At 34.6% G+C, this 20,375-nt stretch overlaps 1 protein-coding gene across 1 annotated transcript in view; it reads left to right on the top strand.

Moving 5' to 3' along the window:
- The first annotated feature begins 848 nt into the window (after positions 1-848).
- LOC131861136 (uncharacterized) overlaps positions 849-20,375 on the top strand; it is a 30,280-nt gene continuing 10,753 nt past the window's right edge. The window contains exon 1 of the mRNA XM_059214920.1: positions 849-1,019. Within this exon, the coding sequence (XP_059070903.1) occupies positions 849-1,019 (171 nt within the window). The remainder of the gene's footprint in view (positions 1,020-20,375) is intronic.

Below are 20,375 nucleotides of genomic sequence, written 5' to 3'. Positions count from 1 at the left end.
GTCTTTTACATCCTTGCCACTTAGGTGAGTACAATCAATATACAACAGACACCTCGGTCAGAATTTACATAATGATCCCTTTTGAAGCGGATCCAACTGAACACTTCAAGGCAATTAATTACAAGTTCAAATGACTGACGATACTCTGACTAGGGACGAAATCGGCTATGACCAACAAAAATATCCATATGACAGGGTCCAAACAAACCTAGCAAGACATGCTACTATAACAGACGCATCGATTACTAAAATCATAATAGGTCGTACTTTGGCGTTAACGAGTAATTACAACATTTTTCCCAAGTTGACTTAAGCATCTAGACAGATTAATTAAACCTCAGATAAACACTAATGACAAGTTAATTTTACAACAATAATCTAACCCCTTTTTTTAACGATACAAAAAAACAACCCTCCTACCACAAGAGCAAAATACATTAAGAGTGAATGGAGCAATGGAAAGATCATTTCCGAGCTAAATTAAGCCTCTATTGCATACATTTAAAAATTAAAGACCATTACCCCCATTCAAATTACTCATTATCATATAATCAATTGTCATTCGATTTAAAATACAATGAAAGTCATTCTAGATTACAGCCCAAAAATCTATATATATACTTAATAATATTTGCTAAATAGATGCTAACTATATTAGCATGTATTTTAATTTATGCATTTATCCTCTTTTTTTTTGAAGAAAAACATTATTTTCTAAAATAAAATTCCCAACTCGTTTATATAACACAAAATATTTCTCAAAGTATATTTTATTGCATTTTATTATTATTATTTTTAAATCATAAATTTTTTTTAAAACTAAAACAAAATAAAACTTAAATTAAATAATGAAAGCACGGGGCACTGCGGGGCCCACCTTCCAACACAGAAGGGGCGGGGATCCCGCAGCTCCCTCGCGGCCCGGCAGTGGCACAGGGAATCCCTCTGCGGCCACTGTGCACGCAGGGTTTCCCTGCGGCCACTGTGGTCGCAGGTTTTACCCTGCGGCCACAGTGAACGTAGGGTTCCCTGCGGCCACTTAATGGCTGCAGGTCCCTGCGGCACTGTGGGGTTTTCCCTGCGTGTCGCGGGAGAGGGGAAGAGACGGGGGAGGGGGCGGCGGCGTGAACCGAGCTTCGGCTCCTCCGCCCGCCAAACCCTAACCCCAATACATTTTTTTTTTTTGTTTATTTTATTTATTTATTGTATGCATTCTTTTGATCTAGTTTCAAGTTTCGGTTTTCTTTTTTCTTTTTTTTTTTAGAAAAAACAACTTGAATGAAACTAAATGGACTGATAAACAAAAATACATAAAAAAACTTCATACCCTTTTTTTTTACAGCCACAAACATTTTCCAGATTATTTAATCAATAGATTTGAGGAAGATCTTTCTTCTTTCCAAAAAAACCCAAGAAACCATGGTCAATCTTAAACCAAGAACAACCAAGCCTTCAACAAAACTGAAAACTAAATCTTAAGAACTCTCATGGGTAGTATTCCTTTCTATTTTTCCAGCATTTCATGGAGAACATAACAATAAACAAAAAGGGTAGATTGGAATCCTACCTCCAAATGCATTCCGGGAAGAGATTTTTGACGAAGAGCTCCACCTGCAACTCCAAGCAAGAGAACTCCATTTCCTCCAACATTTTTCCCACCTCTATTTCCAACCCCAAAAATCCTTTTTTTTCCCAAAAGGAAAAGAACCCCCAAAAACATTTCCCAACTAGGTTAAAATGAGAAACCCTATTTTTGCCCTAATTTTCAATTTCGAATTTAGGCATTTTTTTTTTTGAAATAAAAAGAAACATGAAAGTGGAAACTATTATTTTCCACTGCTCAATAAATCTAACTTGTTTTATTCTAATTAAAATTAACATGCTTTTATTTCTTATTTAATTCTAATTTTAATCTCTCAATATCAATTTAGGCCTACATTTATATTTTGAACTGTTAACAAGGGTGAGATATTTAAATTAATTTAGATCTCAAATAATCAATCCTTTATACTATATCAATTTGCAAGTAAAAAGAATAATTATTTCCTTTTAAATAATAAAATTTATCCTTTCTATTCCAAAATGCGAAAATGATGAATTTATTTCTATTTTCCCAAATGACTTTGAATCTTTCCTTTCTAAAATGCATAACTCATTAAATTCATTTATTTTAAAATTAGCTATTAAATTGACTCGCTATAACATAATAAAGCGACCTTTTTAAATAAATGACTAATCTAATGCAAGAGTCTTATTTATTCTAATTTCTCAACTACAAATGCGTAAATGAGCACACTAATCCAAGTTAAATACCTTAAGCTCGCTACAATAATAATTAAAGCGATCTCTTTTTAAATTAACGATTAATCATATAAAAGAAACTACCTATTTAAATTTCTATATCACTAATGTGTATGTCTACTCATTAAATTGAATTTAATACTTAGGGTAACAAACTTCACTTACCTCGCGCAAGGCACACAAATCGAGGAAGTCCACCAAATCACATGACATGCAACCCAATGCAAGGTAAGCCCCACGAATCCACACACGATGCTCACCTGACCATGGCTAAGGCAAGACGAGAGTTTAATGACCCCCAAATCCAAATTCTAAGGATGGAGGAGGTTTACTCAAACCTGCGAACCCCGAAGGAGATGAACCTCGCCTTAGGCGGTGTCGTACCTGCAATCTCCTGCACTCATGAATCACGCAAGCATACATATACATATACATATTCAATGAAGGCATTAGCTCAAGATTTATCACAAGAGTTAGGAAACAATTACATTTACACAAAAATCGATGCAAGAGCACAATAATAAGTATGCTCGATTATTTATATTATCTAAACTACCCATTGCATCACGGTTAACCTACCATTCAAGAATACCACATAGGAAGTCAACCAAGGTCAAACGGGTTTTACAAGTCCAACTAGGGTAGGGGCATTACACACTCAGTCTATAAAAAGTTTGAAATATGTTAGATTATATAAATATAAAGAGTAATTAATTAGTACATAATTATATTCTTAATAGTATCCCGTACCTTCTTTTGGCGTCTACTGGTGTTTTTCCTTTTTTCCTTTCAATTCTCTCCTTGGCATCCAAAATCAAGTCCTTTCACTCCCTCTTTGGAATCATGGGGGGACGCTCGTACTTTAGGTTTCTCTCCAAATGGGTCCTGTATTGGTCCCTCACATACTTTAGATATGTGCCAGCTTTTTCAAGGAGCTTGGTTTTGTCAAAGGTGTCATTTCCAAACCACTCAACCATTTGGTTTGTCAATTCATCTTTTAACCTTTTTTCTTGGTCATTCCACCTTTTAAAGCAAAAACAAACCTGTTAGATTCAGAAATGAACTGAAGCTACATTTATTACACTTCAAGAAATGGATCAAAGGAAAAGTATTCTAGCAATGATATGAAATCAAAAGTGGATAAGGGTTAGTTCACATATGATGTACCACCTTTTACGTATGGTGGGCCCAAATATCTACAATGCAATGTCACTAAGATGTTTATAGAAAATATCATTGCCTGCAAAAAATTCATGGGATCAATATTAGTCCAAAATGAGTGATCATAAAGTAAATTACAATTAGATTATATATAATAATAATTTTAAAGTACTTGGAACCTTTTGTATCTTTAAGGGAAGCATTTCTTCGTCGCTCACCATGAATGTGGCTTGCAATGTTCCTGTACTAGCGATACAAGAAGATCTAGGAAACAATGCTATGGTATCAGCAGTAGTCACCTGTGGAACATCCTCATGTGCATCTCCTCCTGCAAAAAATGAATCCACTATGAAATGGCATTAGAATTCAAGAAAGAACGCTTGAAGGGAAATAAACACGTGATAGAAGATAGAGCAAAAGAGGGATCTACCAATAGTGGGCAGGCCAATATGACATGCACTAGAGGATGTCTGCATGCTACGTGTTGCCGACATTGTAGTCGGCAATACAGGTGAGGGTAACCTCTGATGAGGCGGCGTCGACATTTGTACAGTAACATTGACAGCACCTAAAGAATAATACATTAAATATATCAAACATTAAATATATGAAAAGTGCAAGAATTGTAAATAAGGATGAACCTTTATTTTGAAAATTGACAGTATCAAGTATGATGTGTTTTGGGTACTCAAAGTGATAAGCCAAGCAAGTGATAATACAAGAAAATCATCATCACCTGATCCTGCAACACCCTGATCATAGGAACACCTTTCATGAGGGCGGATAAATTGCTATAAAAATAATACGTACATATTCTAGTTAATGACATAAAAAGAGAATAAAATATAAACCATTATTGAACTTTTGTTATAATTAAAGCTTTCATTACTGCTTACTTGCAATTTTTCTACTGTCTTATACAATAATTCCACCCTCTGTCATATCTCATTAGTGGTAGGATGCACGATTGCCAAAGCAACAATCTCTTTTCTAATTTTTATAAGAGGCATTTTAAAGAATTTCACAAGGTCTGTGGGATCTTCAGGGTCATCATTGCTTAACCCTAATGATTCCACATCCATAGAAAGGTTCTCAGGTACTGCAACTCCCTTTCCCTTTCCTCAAACATTTGTCTGTGTAAAGAATATCATTAACAATTACAAAATTAGTATAAATCACTAAAAAAAAGAACATAATAATGTAACAGTTTGCTTCTACCTAATTTGTACAATTACAATGAGGTTTACCTGCTCGGTAGAAGTGTCGCAAGGTACATCTCTATTTGCGATATGTGATGGATCCATGTCGGCTTGTGACAAAGAAAAAATATAAAAAACATTAGCGAAATTACATCATACACAACAAGAACAACATGAACCTTGTAGACAAAAAGAGTATTAAATAATAAAATGATGTTGTCATCAAAATCATTGTAAATTTTTTAATTCCTTACCTTTACTTTATGTGGACTATGCAGGATCCTCAACTAAATGGTCACATAAATAGTCACATAGCTAATAAACAATCCAATTTCCATAAATAAACACAGTTTAAAAATTGTCACATAAATATTCACACCCCTATCTTCATCTCCATATTAAAAGGCGCATCATGAATTAATTATGTAATGGCATTAGAATTCAAAACAGAATGAATTAATTATGTAAAAAAAATTCTATCAAGAAGTCAATATTCAATAGATAATATACTAATCGCATTCCTCATACATTTCATTCCTCATCATCATGAACATCAAGGTCATCATCATCATCATCATCATCATCATCATCATCATCATCATCATCATCATCATCATCATCATCATCGTCGTCGTCATTGTCATCGTCATCATCATCATCATCATCATCATCATCATCATCATCATCATCATCATCATCATCAACATCTTCCCCATCATCATCACCATCATCACCATCACCGTCATCACCATCATCATCATCATCATCATCATCTTCTTCTTCTTCTTCTTCTTCTTATTTTTCTTCTTCATCATCATTGTGAAACTATTGATCATGATCATCATCCACTTCATCTTCTACTTCTTTGGTATCTTCTTCTTCAATCACATTATACTTTATCGACCTTCCGCTTCTATCGTGTCTAACAACAAATGACCAACTCGGTTTATGTGGAACCTTTGAGTAAAATACTTGCTCACATTGGCTTGGAAGAACATAGAGCTCATCCCCAACTAGTTCAAATGACCTTGTATTTACCATTATAAAACCATTATCATGTTCAATAACATTTCTATCAGGATCATTTTTATTCAATCGTAGCCTGTACCATTTGACGACGAACAAAACTAATTTGAAGGAATTAAAGTCACACTCAAGTATATCATCCAAAATGCCATAGTATCGATTTTGAGACTGTTGAGGATGAATGTCATTTCTCGATGAAATATTTGTCACCTCAAAGACTGCAGTGATGCCAGAATCACAAGTTTTCTTCGTGTCATCCAACTTTTTTATGCGAAATTTATGACCATTGCAGCACATAGCGTTGTGGTGTTTGACTTGCGATATGTCAAACATGTAAAATTTATTGCATTGTGAGTTGATAAACATATGGGTGATTAATAAATTTATACATACCTGTTTATCTCTTAAACCATATGCTAAATCAATTTCCCTTTGCGTAACATTGGAATCTCCATTACGATGTGCTTCTTTAACCAATGAAGCCACACCTTCCCATGTTAACGTGCATCCATAATGTTGATAACGTTCAATCCATACTGTCATCCAATCAAGATTGTTTGCAATAAATAGACATCTTACAATTGATTGATTTTGAAGATTAAGAATTAATTAACTACAATAACATCTTATAATTACCTCTCACTTTCCTCAATCTACCTTTCCCCGTCAAGTACTCCCCTTCGAATTTGTTAATGGTGTTGGGATCCCAAATGTGATCCACGTGGATCTTTGCTACAAACATAGGAAGATATTCAAAAATGTACACCATAGTCTGGTATACCATATATCCCTCCACCATAGAACCCTCAGGATGTGCTCTTTGTCGAACCAAAGCCTTCAAAAATTTCAAGTGCCTCTCAACCATCCACATTGACCTAGTGTGTACAGGTCCACACAATTCAATCTCCTCAACTTGGTGTATGAGGTAGTGTTCTTGTGCATTGAAAAAAGCTAGAGGTAGACACTTTTGCATTACACACATTAAATGAGAAATTTTTCTCTTCCAATATTTTATATCGTCTTTATGGATTTCTTTACATGACAACCACCTACAAGGTATTCAAGACGCAAAAAAATATATTACATAAGAAGTAAAACAAATCACAAATATAATATCTATATAACGAACTAAACAAATATCACTACTTACCTCATGTATTTTCCAAGATCATATATGACTTGCTTGACATTATTGTCAAAGTCGTCTGGGAGAGATAGAGGTAGAACGTACTGCAACAATTATAAAATTATCTTTTCATTTTTTTGTAACATAATGAAAAGTACACGTACGCGTAGTACTTAAATACATACTAAAAACACAAGAACATGAATTACCTTAATCAAGGTATGCCAATCATGCGTTTTCATCCCTGGCCCAAATTCACTTTTATTTGATATGAGATTGTTTATGTTCACAGCAAATCCTGTGGGAAATTGAATTTTTCGTATGACTTCTTTTATAGCATTGCTTTGTTGGTACATTAATAACCAAGGAAGCTCACTTATATTAATCTGGTCTCCATGGCTATTTGATTGAATGGCATTTATCATTGCATGATTGGAATCCTGAATCTCACTACATATTTTGACAATTTTGTCTTTGTCACGCCTTCCATCCAATATTTTCCATAATGTATCTGTTATATTCTTTCCAATATGCATACTATCAAACAAATGAACAATTTGTAACTGCTCATAGTAGGGCAACCTACTAAATTGTCGGGGATAACTTTTTATTCCCTTAGGAAGGTGGTCATTTATTCCTTCACGACCTTCATGATCATCATTCACATCATCAGTAAATAAAACAAAATAGAAAAGATGTTTTATGACAAACCAATAGATGGAATGGCATTACCTTGATGATTAATTCTATTATATTCCAACTTCCACAGGTGAGGTGTCATTCTTTGTGGCTTTGATGTATTCTCTTCTTTCCCCATTGAAAAGATGTTTTTCAGTATTTCGATACTTATGATTTTTGTGGAGAAAGTGCCTATACTCATCAAACACCTGCTTTCCTAAACTTTTTGAATGACGAGATTTCATCTTTGGACCACAAACAGGACATGCAAATTTTCCCTTTGTTTGAAGACCTACAAGATAATGTATAATTGGATTAAATATGATAATTTTTTGAATTATAATGTTCATGCACAAGTTAAGCACTATAACATACCACAAAAATGTGTTAGCCCCGGGGCATCGTGTATTGTCCATAGAAGCATCGCATGGAATTGAAATTGTCTTTGTCCTATTGGTCTAGAGACGTCATACATAATGACACCATTCCATAACTCTAGCAACTCGTCAATAAGAGGCTCAATATATACATTCATATCTATAACTTGGTACTTACCTAATCGAATGAACAAAAACATTACATAATTATTATGACCATTTTACTACAATATTTATAATTAAATTTAGACGACTATATTTAAATGATAAAATACCTGGAACAATCATTGCCAACATTATGTGCTCCCTCTTTATTGACATCCATGGAGGAATGTTATTGTTGATAACAAAAACAGGCCACACTGAGTAAACAGATCTCATCTCTCCAAATGGATTGACACCATCCACTGCCAATGAAAGCTTGAGATTACGAGGTTCTTCTTTAAAGTGTGGCCACTTTTCCTCTATGTCCATAAATGTTGAACCATCCACAAGCATTCAAATAATGTCATCTTGACTTCTATTGTGTGCATGGTAATCCATAAATTGTGCCAAGCTAGTGCACTTGAATAATCGTTGCATACGTGGAATAATGGGAATATAGCAAAGAACCTTGTGAGTAACCCTTTTTGTTATTTGATATGTTATTTGATATGTTCGATATATAATATGTTCATTAGGACAAGCATCTATTGCTTGATACTCCATTCCAATATCTTTTATAACGACAGATAATTCTCAATATGAGCGAGGTAGAATATTTGATGGTGGTAACAAAAACTCACCTATCAATCTACAGCAACAAAATATAATTTGTTATAATAAAGAATATTAATGGTACAACATGATTCACAGTTTATTATGACATATATGACATGCCTTAACATACGTGACATTGTTATGTTGGATAAACCATTCATAACCTTCAAGTTCACCAACAACAATATAGCGGAGAGAAGAGTTGCCTGCGAGCCTTCATAAAGGGCCTCAGATGCCTTCTCAAGTAGAGGGACATCATGAACAACATCAAGGTCATCTTCATCATCATGATCAACTGCGTGAATACTAAATGAGTCATGGATCAATGTATTTGTACCATCATCTTCAATTGTGTTTTCTGGCTCATGATTGTCATCTTCCATGGGATCATTATCTTCAGCTTTGATATTCACACCTCCATGTTTGTCCACTTCAAAAACTATATACTCAGGGTTGTGTTGATCCATACCATGTGCTCCATGGTGCTCAACCTATATTAAATTGATATACATAAATAAACCGTGATCATGATCTCATCATCACGTGATTTATTATGTATATAAATTGTCAAAATGATATAATGAAAAACTTACCAATGGATGATAATCATGTCCACCTTCAATGCGACCATGCAGCCTACAATGTTTCTTCGTTGTTTTGATTAGAAGTCTTCTAGTCTTTAACCCCTTACAAATTTTGCATGGACAATAACATTTTCCATCACCTTTTCTTTTCAAGTTAGACCACAATCTAGCAATTGTCTCCTTATTTTGTTGTTCATTGATATTGTCTGACATGGTCTTTCTTCACAGGCAAGAAAAAAGAAATTATTAAAATACATAAGACAACATGCCCTTTTCTTCTTGTTTTTTCATACTCATTGTCATGCTTTGAATTATTTTTCTTTCTTGATGACTCCTTACTACTCTCACTATCAGTTTCACTCTCAGAATCTGAGTCTGATGTATCAGAATCTGACGAACCTGATGAACTAGATGAATCATCATTAGAGGTAGATTCATCTGACTCAGGAATAGACTTTTGCTGCTGCATTACAAGCCTTGGCATATTCTTCAAATACTCACTTAAACTCTCAGTGATACCACCAAGACCAATAGAAGTAAAGAAATTGATAGCAAACCGTGAATTTTTGGGATTGTCCTTTAGAGAAATTGAATCAAAAGACTCCTGCATTGTTGGATTGCTCAACCTTTCATTAAGCAACAATATACCAAGCTGCTCTGCCAGCTCCTGCAAGAAAATCTTTATAAAAATATGGGAAGAGGAAGTAGTATCTTCCTCTGTCTCACATATATAAGCAATATAATGCCATGGAAGAGCATCTATGCCAAGTAAGTGGGCAAAAAACTTTGCAACATTACGCATTTTATTTGTTTCCAGTCTGTGTATCATAGAATACTATTGTACAAAACACTTATCAAAAAATTCCTCATATATTTTATTGATCATACAAAATCTTTGACCAAGAATACCATAATAATGAAGGTATGTTCTCTCTTGACTAGGTTCAAGCTTGATCTTTAGTAGCTTATGACTAGCTTCCTCAAAATCAACACTTGACATGATTGTCAAATAAATTGCACGTCTTAAATTGACCAAGTTTGTCTCTATCTCATCCTATATTCTCAATGCTTCCTCAGCTTCATCATCATCATCATCATCATCATCATCATCATCATCATTGCCTCATGCTCTAAGAAATGAGGACCTGGCTTGAAAACATCCAAACCAACCTCTTGATCAAGTTCATCTTCTAGGAAAACTTCATGTGTTAACTGATCTGGATGCACAATTGGATGACCCTCAAACTTAGCTTTGCAAAATGCAAAAAGGCCTTCGATTAAAAACTGTACTCATTTGTCAATTTCCCCCTCATGGAGAATACCTCTAAATATTTCAAAAATCCCATAGAGACCTTTGGGTGAAAGGTCTTGCAACAAAGAACCACATTCTTTCACGAACCCAATAGCAACCTCTACACTATCATCTATGGGGTTCTCTAGTAAAAGGGTGAGAAGCTCCAAAGCAATGATCTCATGTGCAACTTGTTGATTCACTAAATGAGCTATGAATTTGGCTGCTGCTATCAACATGTGCTTGTCATTGCATTTGTATGCCCTCTTAAGCTGCAAAAAAATTCTTTACAAAAGCAGATTGCCAACTTTAGGAAATTTTGTATTTACCACAACAACCAACATAGCAAAAACATCTATAAATCCAGGGGATGCCATTTGGGATTTCATACAAGACCTACAAAATAGACCCCTCCTATAGATGAGATTCTTGACAAACAACTCTAGAGTGATGTTCTTGATGTTATATGCATTTACCTTGTTTACTAACCCATTGACACTCTTCCAAAGGGCATCCCATGTCATGCACTGGTATTCCACACTACTCTTGTCTTCCACATCTTTCATCATTTGAGCCAGCTTAAATGGGGGAATGTAAACACCCCCACTTCTTCCAACACCCTTCTTAGCTCCTCTTACATCACCTTTGTCATTCCCATTCTGAGATGGAGCAGACACAACACCAGAAGTTTTCACTTCCACTGCCTCTCTGTCCCTCTTGTTTCTAGAAGCCCCTTTACCGCTTAATTCATGCTTATTTCTGTACATAAACCCATCAGGAAGCATGCATTTTTGCATATAAGCTCGGCCAAATATTTTACAGTTATTTTTCATCAAGATTCCCTTAGGAGCTGGTAGATCCTGCTTCCATACTTTAATTCTATTTTCTCAAAGGACAATCCTAAAAATCCATGCATTGCAAACAACTTTTTACACCTTTGTTGGTTGTGGTGGCATCACAGAGTGTTTACATTAATAAATGAAGAACATGCCAATGCTTTTAATGCAGTAGTAGAAGTCTATCTCTTATTCAATATCCGTAGTGAAACCCCCATGATCTTTTGTTGGAGTAGAATTTGTTATATTCTAGAAAGGGTCTTGTCCTTTGTTGATGGGATATTCATCTACCTCAAGAAATAACTGTTCTTTTCTCCAACAAGAAGTGGAACTAAATGAAGATCTAGCACCATGAAATGAATCCTCAAAAGGATTACTATAGTTAGTTTTGGTAGATAATGATCTGGGTAAAATACTAATGTGGCTTTAGGAAACATTATGTACTAGCTTAGCATACTCTAACAACTTTGGTGTGACATGCTACATCCAATTAAGTCTCCATCGGTATCTCTATTGTGTTTATGGATTGGGATTCAATGTACTCTTTTTATACACAGATTTTACTTTCAATTGAAGAGGTTTGTATGTACTTACTTGTCTTTTGATTGTATCCTATTTCAAGAATTTCTTCTATCAACAAATCATTTGTTGTAAGTTGTACAAGTGGAAACTTGAACATGCCTTCCATGCTAGCCTTGTTGATATGTTCAACACCATCTTGTGCAACAAATCTTTAGAACTCCACTATTTCATTGAAGAGTGAGTAGTAGGGACAATCTAGGACACTTACAGAGGTTTTGCAAGAGAGATAAATAGACCTAAATATTATGGCTTAATAATGATCAATAGGTAAACAGATAAGAAACTCTCAATATCAAAATGACTTTCTCAATTGTCTTTACTAGAAATGGATAGATCAGCTAATAATGGCTTTATGACTATATGTCCATTGTCAACTTTAGACTCAATCCAAGAAGATCTATAACTAATATGCAATATCTAGATTTATGATCTCTATAATATAACAATCCCATAATTATGTTTCCACACACCTATACCACAACACAAACATCATGCTAGTGTTCAACCATAGCAATTGATATCCTAACTATAGAATGTGAAATATGCACATAACTATGAATAAAGATTAAGAAAAACAAAAGAAGATGCTTATTGCAAACATAAATGACTAATGGATAAGAATTGAATTCATTGTAGATAGTTTTGAATATCAAATTCACTTATTTGTATGCTGCAAAGAAATGTGGTTTCCTGGATTGCAATGATTGCTGGATATGCACAAAATGGATTTGTTGAGAAGGCTTTAGAAACTTTCAAGAAAATGCAATCGGCAGGTGTAAAGATGAATTCCATGACCTTTGCTACTATCCTCCCTGCCTGTGCCAAAATGGGAGATTTGGAATAGGGTATGGACATTCATCGAAGCATAAAGGATAGAGGAATTTTGTCAGATGTTGTAGTTGCAACTACCCTAGTAGACATGTATGCAAAATGTGGAAGCATAGACAAGGCACATGAACTGTTTGATAGAATACCTAAAAGAAATGTTGTCTCGTGGACTGCAACGATTGTTGGATATGCACAAAATGGTTTTGTCGAAAAGGCTTTAGACACTTTCAAGCAAATGAAATTGGAAGGCATAAATCCAAATTCCACAACCTTTGCTAGCATCCTACTTGCGTAAGCAAAAATGGGAGCTTTGGAACAGGGTATGGACATCCATCAAAGCCTAACGGATGGAGGAATTTTGTTAGGTGTTGTACTTGCAAATGCCTTGCTTGACATGAAAGCAAAATGTGGAAACATGGACAAGGCTCGTGAATTGTTTAATACGATGCTGCAAAGAGATGTTAACTCATGTGAACAATCAACACGCGCATATACGGGAGGAAGGGATTGCTGCTACAAAATTGAACGCTCACTCCTCAATCACAGTTCTATGGTTTTACGAGATTAAACTAGGACAATTAACCACCACATGTATATTTTTTGCAACATGAAATTAAAAAATTGGGCAATTTGAATCTACCTCCTGCGCGGGATTGCAAGCAATGCCACAAATGCCTTCGACACGGGTTTGATGTTCTTGGGGGTTGAAGTCACCACGGATGCCTACGCGGGAAATTTGCAATACAAATGAATTCCCCTCTTTTTTTTTTAAACTTATAATGGCCGTTGTCATCGGAATTACGACGAACTCGAGCACTTTTTTGGAAAAAAGAAAATTCTCATTGCTAATGCCTTCTTTGTCGAAACCAAATGGGAAATTTTTGTCAGAATTATGACGAATGCGGGTATTTTTTCAAAAAAAAAACAAATTTGGCCACAATATACCTTCTCCGTCGGAAACCTCAGTCAGAAATCTAGTCCAATTGTATTAGTGTCGGCACACATGGGAACAAGAAACATAGAGAAGAAAAGTTTTGGTTGAAGAAGAGTCCTTGTTCACCCTATCTTTCCATAGGATGTTGAGAAGATAATGCATCATTGAAATTGGTGAAGTGTATCATTATTCCTAATTTAATGAAGCTACCATGTTCCTATTTTTGTGTTATTTCTTAATAAAAGAGTTTGTTATGAAACAAACTCTTGTAGTGTTAATTTTTTATTTTTGTTCTTCCTCTTTTTAGAATAAGTCACCTCAGTGTTAGGGAGAAGATACATTTGGTTAAATTCAGTTGGAAGAATTTAATGGCTCACTTTCTCTTAATTATTTAAATGGAGAAATATTCGTTCTAGTTAGAATCATCTCAATATTTTTTTGTACTTATTATTTGAATATACAATGCAAAAAATATAGATTGTGTTTATTATTAGATCTTTTACATAATCATTATCTAGTTGTTCTGAGTATGAGTTAATAATGATGGAGTTATTATTGTTCTGTAAGTTCAGTTGTATTGTTATCCTTCATAGAGAGTGCATTATTCAAGCAAGGGCCACTTGAGGTAATGTGAGACTCCTTTATTCTTTCTGTTATTCAGTTTCATGAATGTAGTTAACAATTACTCTTAATCTTTAGTTATCAATTCATGTTCAATAATATTATTGTAGTTAAGAGTCATAGTTGCCACAAAATTATAGTTTGTTTAGTTATGTTGATAAGTTATACCTATAGCCATTGTTGAGTTACCCACAACAACTAATATGTTAATTAGTTTCTCATTTCAACACTATCTATGTTTCCAGTAGATTAGTACATTCCTTTTATACAATGATAGAAAACATAATAATACTTGTTGCACATATAGTGCTAGTGGCATCTTTGAATATACATCTATAGTTGATAATTAAATAATCCTTCACTTAGGACATAGGGTTACCCCATTTAATACCTCAAATAGGTCATGTACATCACAACCTGCACTAACTAAATGGATGTAGTAGAGCCCGGTCATGTGGTTCAATCAAAATGAAATGAAAGATTGATTTATAGATGATCTGAATTTTGATCAATGGCTAGGATTGATTTAGCTTTCAAGAAATCAATAGATAAGATTGATTTTGAGGATTAGTTTAGTGGAGAGAAAATGAGTTGATTGAAAATATATAAAGAAATTATTTATTTTCATCAAAACCTACCATTTCAGTAGTGGAGCACAAATTGGTAAGTAAGAGTTAAGTTGAAGGAGATGGAAGAATTATGTGAGGAGAGAAATCAGCAAGTGGGAGTTAAGTGGAAACAGATGGAAGAGCTGAGTGAGGAGAGAATTTAGAAAGTGGAAGAGTTAAGTAGGTTCATAAATAAATAGATAATTTATTTATTTCACCCACTCAAAAATTAAATAAATTAAAAATTTATATAATTAGGGAATTTTAGAATTAGAGATTAAATAATTATAAATAATTATTTAATCATGGTGGAAAGATTAGTTTAGATAATTGATGAAAAAGGGGATTAAGATCAAGTGTGATTGACTAGAAAGAGATAATGATGAACACTAATTAAATAATGAAGATTATTTAAGTAATGGTTTAGAAGAACAATAACTAAATAATCAAAAATTATTTATTTATAGGGAATTAGAAGAGGAATATTAGCAATAATTAAATAATAAAATTATTTAATTAGCTTTGATGAAAAGTTAGGGAAACTTTTCATTGGAGACCTAGGACAATTTTCCATGTTTTCATTTTTTCCCTCTTTGAGACATGCTATTTTGGGCATTGTTTCAAAAAAAAATGCAAAATTGGCTTTAGGTCATGCCCTAGCAGATCAAGGGGTGGAGGTAGAATGCCCCCTCAAGAGATTGTTTATGTGTAACAGACATGAATGATCTCTCAAAAGAAGAAGATTGTTAGATGAAAGAGAAAATATTATAAAAGAGAAGGATGGTTAGTAAGAAGTGTAATGCTCGCCAAAATACCCTAGAGAAGTAAACCAAAATCTACTAACAAAAGGAGATAATTTTATTTTTCTTTAAGGTAACTATCACTTCTATGCTATTTCTAACATTCTGTTAATGCAAAATTACTACCAATATTCATCAATGCACCATTAACAATTTACATGAATGCATAAATCAACATGAACATATCCATAGAATCATATTACGCAAGCACAATGACCATTTAATCATTAACATATTCTCTATACAAACTCATACAATGCAAATCCATTCCCTAGGGTATCTCAACGTCATTACTAGACAAAATCCTAACACATCATATATCCATCTTAGTGTTGATATTAACCGGTGATTGAGAGGGGGGGTGAATCAATCAAAACAATTTATATAAAATTCAAACTTTCAAGCTAACCGGTCTGCAACTACCATTTTCAAATTAACTTAAATCATTACATTAATCATGAAGATAAGAAAATTGATGGAAAGAGATTTGCATGCATCAAATAAACATCATATAACACCAACAATTATATGTGGAAACCCTCAGTTAGAGGGAGAAAATCATGGTGGGGATAACACACAATCTCTTTTACTGCAATGAAAAAGAGTGCCTTGTTAAGAGCTTACAATCCCGTTCCTTTTGAGAACATCACCCTGTTAAAGATGACTAGTATCCTATTAAGAATACCTTGGAATCTGTTAGGATTCACCTTGCAAAAGGATTTTACACTTCCTCTATAGAGTGACCCTATTAGGGGATTTTACAAACAGAACCGATTAAGGTTCACCCTATTAAGGGATTTAATCTATTATAATTATTAGAGAGCAACAAATCATTGATCTGATGATGATACTTTTTTGTCATATAGATCCATTTTGTATCTGCTTCAATCTCTGCTCGGTGATGGCTTCACCGATTCATGAAGAACCCTTCTACACTTTGCTTGTTCTTTACCTTGCTCTAATTTTCAACCTCAATCCACTTACAAGTCCATCGACACTTTAAAATCAAGATGAAAAACATGTATATAGCTATCTTCAATCCTGGCATGAACTTTCCCTCCAAAATTTGAACTCAAAAAATCATTCTATGTGCCAATTTGTTCATTCCTCAAATCTTGCTGATTATATCAGTGGGACTAACCGTTCATGCCACAAATCTCATCGGCTCTCTAGCAAGAATTTCTAACTTCAACTCGCTCTTTCTAAATTGTTCAAATATACATGTTAGCGAGTCAAACATGTTGGTGACTATGCGTACTTGTGCTTTTCATTTCACCATTGTGATCTACTACCGGTTGTTTTCTTTATATCGATGAGCCTGCTTTACTCAGCTCAACTACTGGTTGCTTCCTGTAAACCGGTCTCTTCTCACCAGTGGAATTCTTTAGTCCCATGTTCCTTACCAATCCACTATAACCCTTTTCTGATCGATTATGATGACATTAGAACCAGTATTGTCATCAATGACAACTTCTTAAGTACCTCAAACTTCATCATGCCCACCATGATGCCAACAATCTTCCCCTTTGGCATTGGTGGCAAAACATCTAGATGGATTGAACTGGATTAGAGGAATAATGAATATCTTCTTTTCCTGCTAATTCTCCCCCTGTTCTAATATCTTCTATTCCTGCTAATTCTCCCCCTATTCTCACCATTCTCTATCGGTACTGCCTTTTCTGCTAGTATTGTTATGCCACTATCTCTGCTAGTACTACTCTTCCTTTCTATCGGTACTACTCTACCGATATACTTTGTCTCTATAGCCCTTCCTCCTCATATGTACAATCAACTATACATTCATTCTCCCCATTTTTGCAACAATGACAAAGAATAAAGGAATCAAAGTATACAAAATAATTCATGAGAGCAAGTCAAAAATGTCTTTGAAATTAAACTTAGTAGCCTCCAAAGAAGATTCCCATGTAGGCTTCAACTGTTTCATAGTGAGAATTTTTCCATGTAGGTGTGTGACAAAATCCTCCATGTCATCCATTGTCTTGTAGTCAGGTGAAATGATGAGGCCTTCTGCTTGTTTCACATTGCCTTGCAATAGATCAATGAAGGGGGCAAGATAACACTGTATCTCTAGCATGTTTAGAGCTTGTTTGTCTCGTTCCTTTTTTGGCTTGTTGTTTTCATGAGTCAACTGTTTGAATTTTCCACTAAAAGTCTCTACTAAGCTTGTAAGAGGATCAAAAGAACCTAGTAGATCTTGAATTTCCTTTTGAGTCTTTACTCTTTTATCTTCAAGATCTTTGATGAAATTGGGGAAGTTTGAGAATTTGACATATAATTGGCCAACTTCCTTTAAGATTGATTTCACCTCTTCAATGCTGGTAGAGAGACCAACTTTACCAACTGATATTTGTTCCATTAATTGCTCACCTCTTCTGGTTTCATACTGCCTTGCTACAACCTTCTCTAGATCAGTTGCCTCTGAACTAATTGCTTTAACAAGAGTTCCCAATTGATCGATGATAGGTGCATTCTCATCAACAGAAATATTAGCAATGAGATCAGATAAGATTGTCTTTCCAGTATTAATAATTCTTGCCTTCTTTTTCTTTTCTTTAAGTTTGGCCTTTTCAGCTTGAATTCTCAATTTTTTTGAAATTTAATTTAACTGTTTGGGGGTCATCTTCTTGATATCAATTATTGAGTCTTCCCCTTCTTCCTCCTATATTACTTCTTCTTCTTTTTCAGCTTCTACCTCAGAGTTGGTTGAGATGGGGAGTTTAGCTTTCTTTTTCTCAGTTTCCTTTTCTAAAACTAACCTCCTCTTTACTGGAGGAGTGTCCACCACTCTTTTCTGACCTCCTTTAGGTTGATCGGATGAAGAGTTTTATATCTTCTTCTCTTGTTCCAGTTCCTTGGTTTCCCTTGGACCAATATCTATTGTTTCTATTTCCTTCCTTTCTATTTTCTTTTCCTCTATTTACTTCATCTCTTTGTTCTTATTTTTTGCTTCCTTCTTTTTTTGTTCCTTCTCCTCCATTTCATCAACAGGTGATATTGATGAATTTATCATCTTGGGGTTTTCTCCCTCTACACCTTTTTCTTGTAAATGAGGTTTATTGCATGTGTGTTATGGGAATATTTATTGTCATTGGATGCCTTTGAGTTTTTTCTTCATAAGGGATGTCCTCAATTGTAACTTCATCTTCTTCAAGATGCTTAGTTTGATCAGTTCCCTTTGTCAATGTATCATCAATATCAATATTTTCAACAGTTGATTTTTGTTCAATCAGTGGCTCTGCATCCTTTGTCAGATTAGGAATATCTGATACAACATCACCTATGATATTTTCAACTGTAAATACATCAAACTCATCAGTGGTGTCCTTGTCTTTTCATTCTCTTTTCTTGAGCAACTATATCTTGTCCTTGTTTCACTTCTTTTTCTATTTCCTCCTCAGCTTCCTTTTGCTAGCTCAAAATTATTTTCCACATGTCAACACCCTCATCATGCACACCTTGAATATCTTGTATGGCCACTCTCCTTGTTCCGTTCCTTATTTTGAAATGTTGTACACATGCTTCGGCCACTAAAGATGCTTGATTATAATCCAATTCATGTTTCACTTCCATGAGTGCCTTTATTATGTGTTCCTTCTCAATTGTCAGGGCGGTTTTCCATTTCCCTTCAATGAGATTTTATAAATATGATGGAATTATTCCATTAAGTTCACTGGGAATTCTGCATAATTTAAGTAAGTTCTAGATGAGTGCATCTTCAATTTTTATTTTTTCTTCCTTATTGTAGAGGGGATACTTTCTCTCAACACCAGATAAACCTCCATACTATTTGATCCCATGGACCAACTCATCAATAGTTGTAGCTACATTCCTACCACTTCTTCTAACTTCTTTAACTACCACATTAGATTGGGTGTCAGAGTTATCATCCTCCTTTTTGTCTTTCTTGGGATTCTTCGTAGTCTTTGTATCAATTGTCCTTTCATTCTTTTTCTTTCTTGCATATGTGACTCCTACAGGTCCACCTTTACCTTGGGAAGATGTAGGAATATCTCAGTCCTTTTCTTTCATGTATGCTACTAGTTTGCTGGATGCAACACCCTTGGATCTTGTCTTGGACATTTTCTTCTTTTCTTTTGTTTTCTCTTCATCTTTTCTTGATTTTGCCCCTGTTTGTTCACTTGTACCGATGGAAGAAGTGGCACCGGATGCTTCACCTCCATATTTCTTGTCTAAGGTGTCAATCATTTTCCTAAATTTCTTTTGAATGATAGGCTCCTTGAGTTCCTTCTTAATTTTGGAGCTTGCCTCTTCATAAGTTCCAAATCTCTTAGCTTTTATGTCTACTGGTTTAGATAGTAACATGTTTGCATATACTTTGGCAATGTCTGCCCCAATCTCATAACCCATAGCGGGTATCCTGAAAATTCTAGGTTCAACCGCTTGAATAATGCAACAATCAGTATCGACAAGAAAGCAAATAGTGTCCTTGTACTTTTGAACTGTACCGATCGGGATTCTTTCTCTTTGATGCATTCTAGTTTGGAATTATTTATAATAACCCCACATTGTCTCTTTAAACTTATCACCTAAGTCTCTAATCATTTCACCTATATGAATTGTGATAGGTTTATCTGTAGACCATACTACATTAACCTTACCGAGAAAGAAATTTTGCACATAGA

This window comes from Cryptomeria japonica, chromosome 2 (genome assembly GCF_030272615.1).
Source record: "Cryptomeria japonica chromosome 2, Sugi_1.0, whole genome shotgun sequence".
Lineage (NCBI taxonomy): Eukaryota > Viridiplantae > Streptophyta > Pinopsida > Cupressales > Cupressaceae > Cryptomeria > Cryptomeria japonica.
Note: the sequence above shows the minus strand (reverse complement) of the source record. Positions and strands in the feature narration are given on the sequence as shown.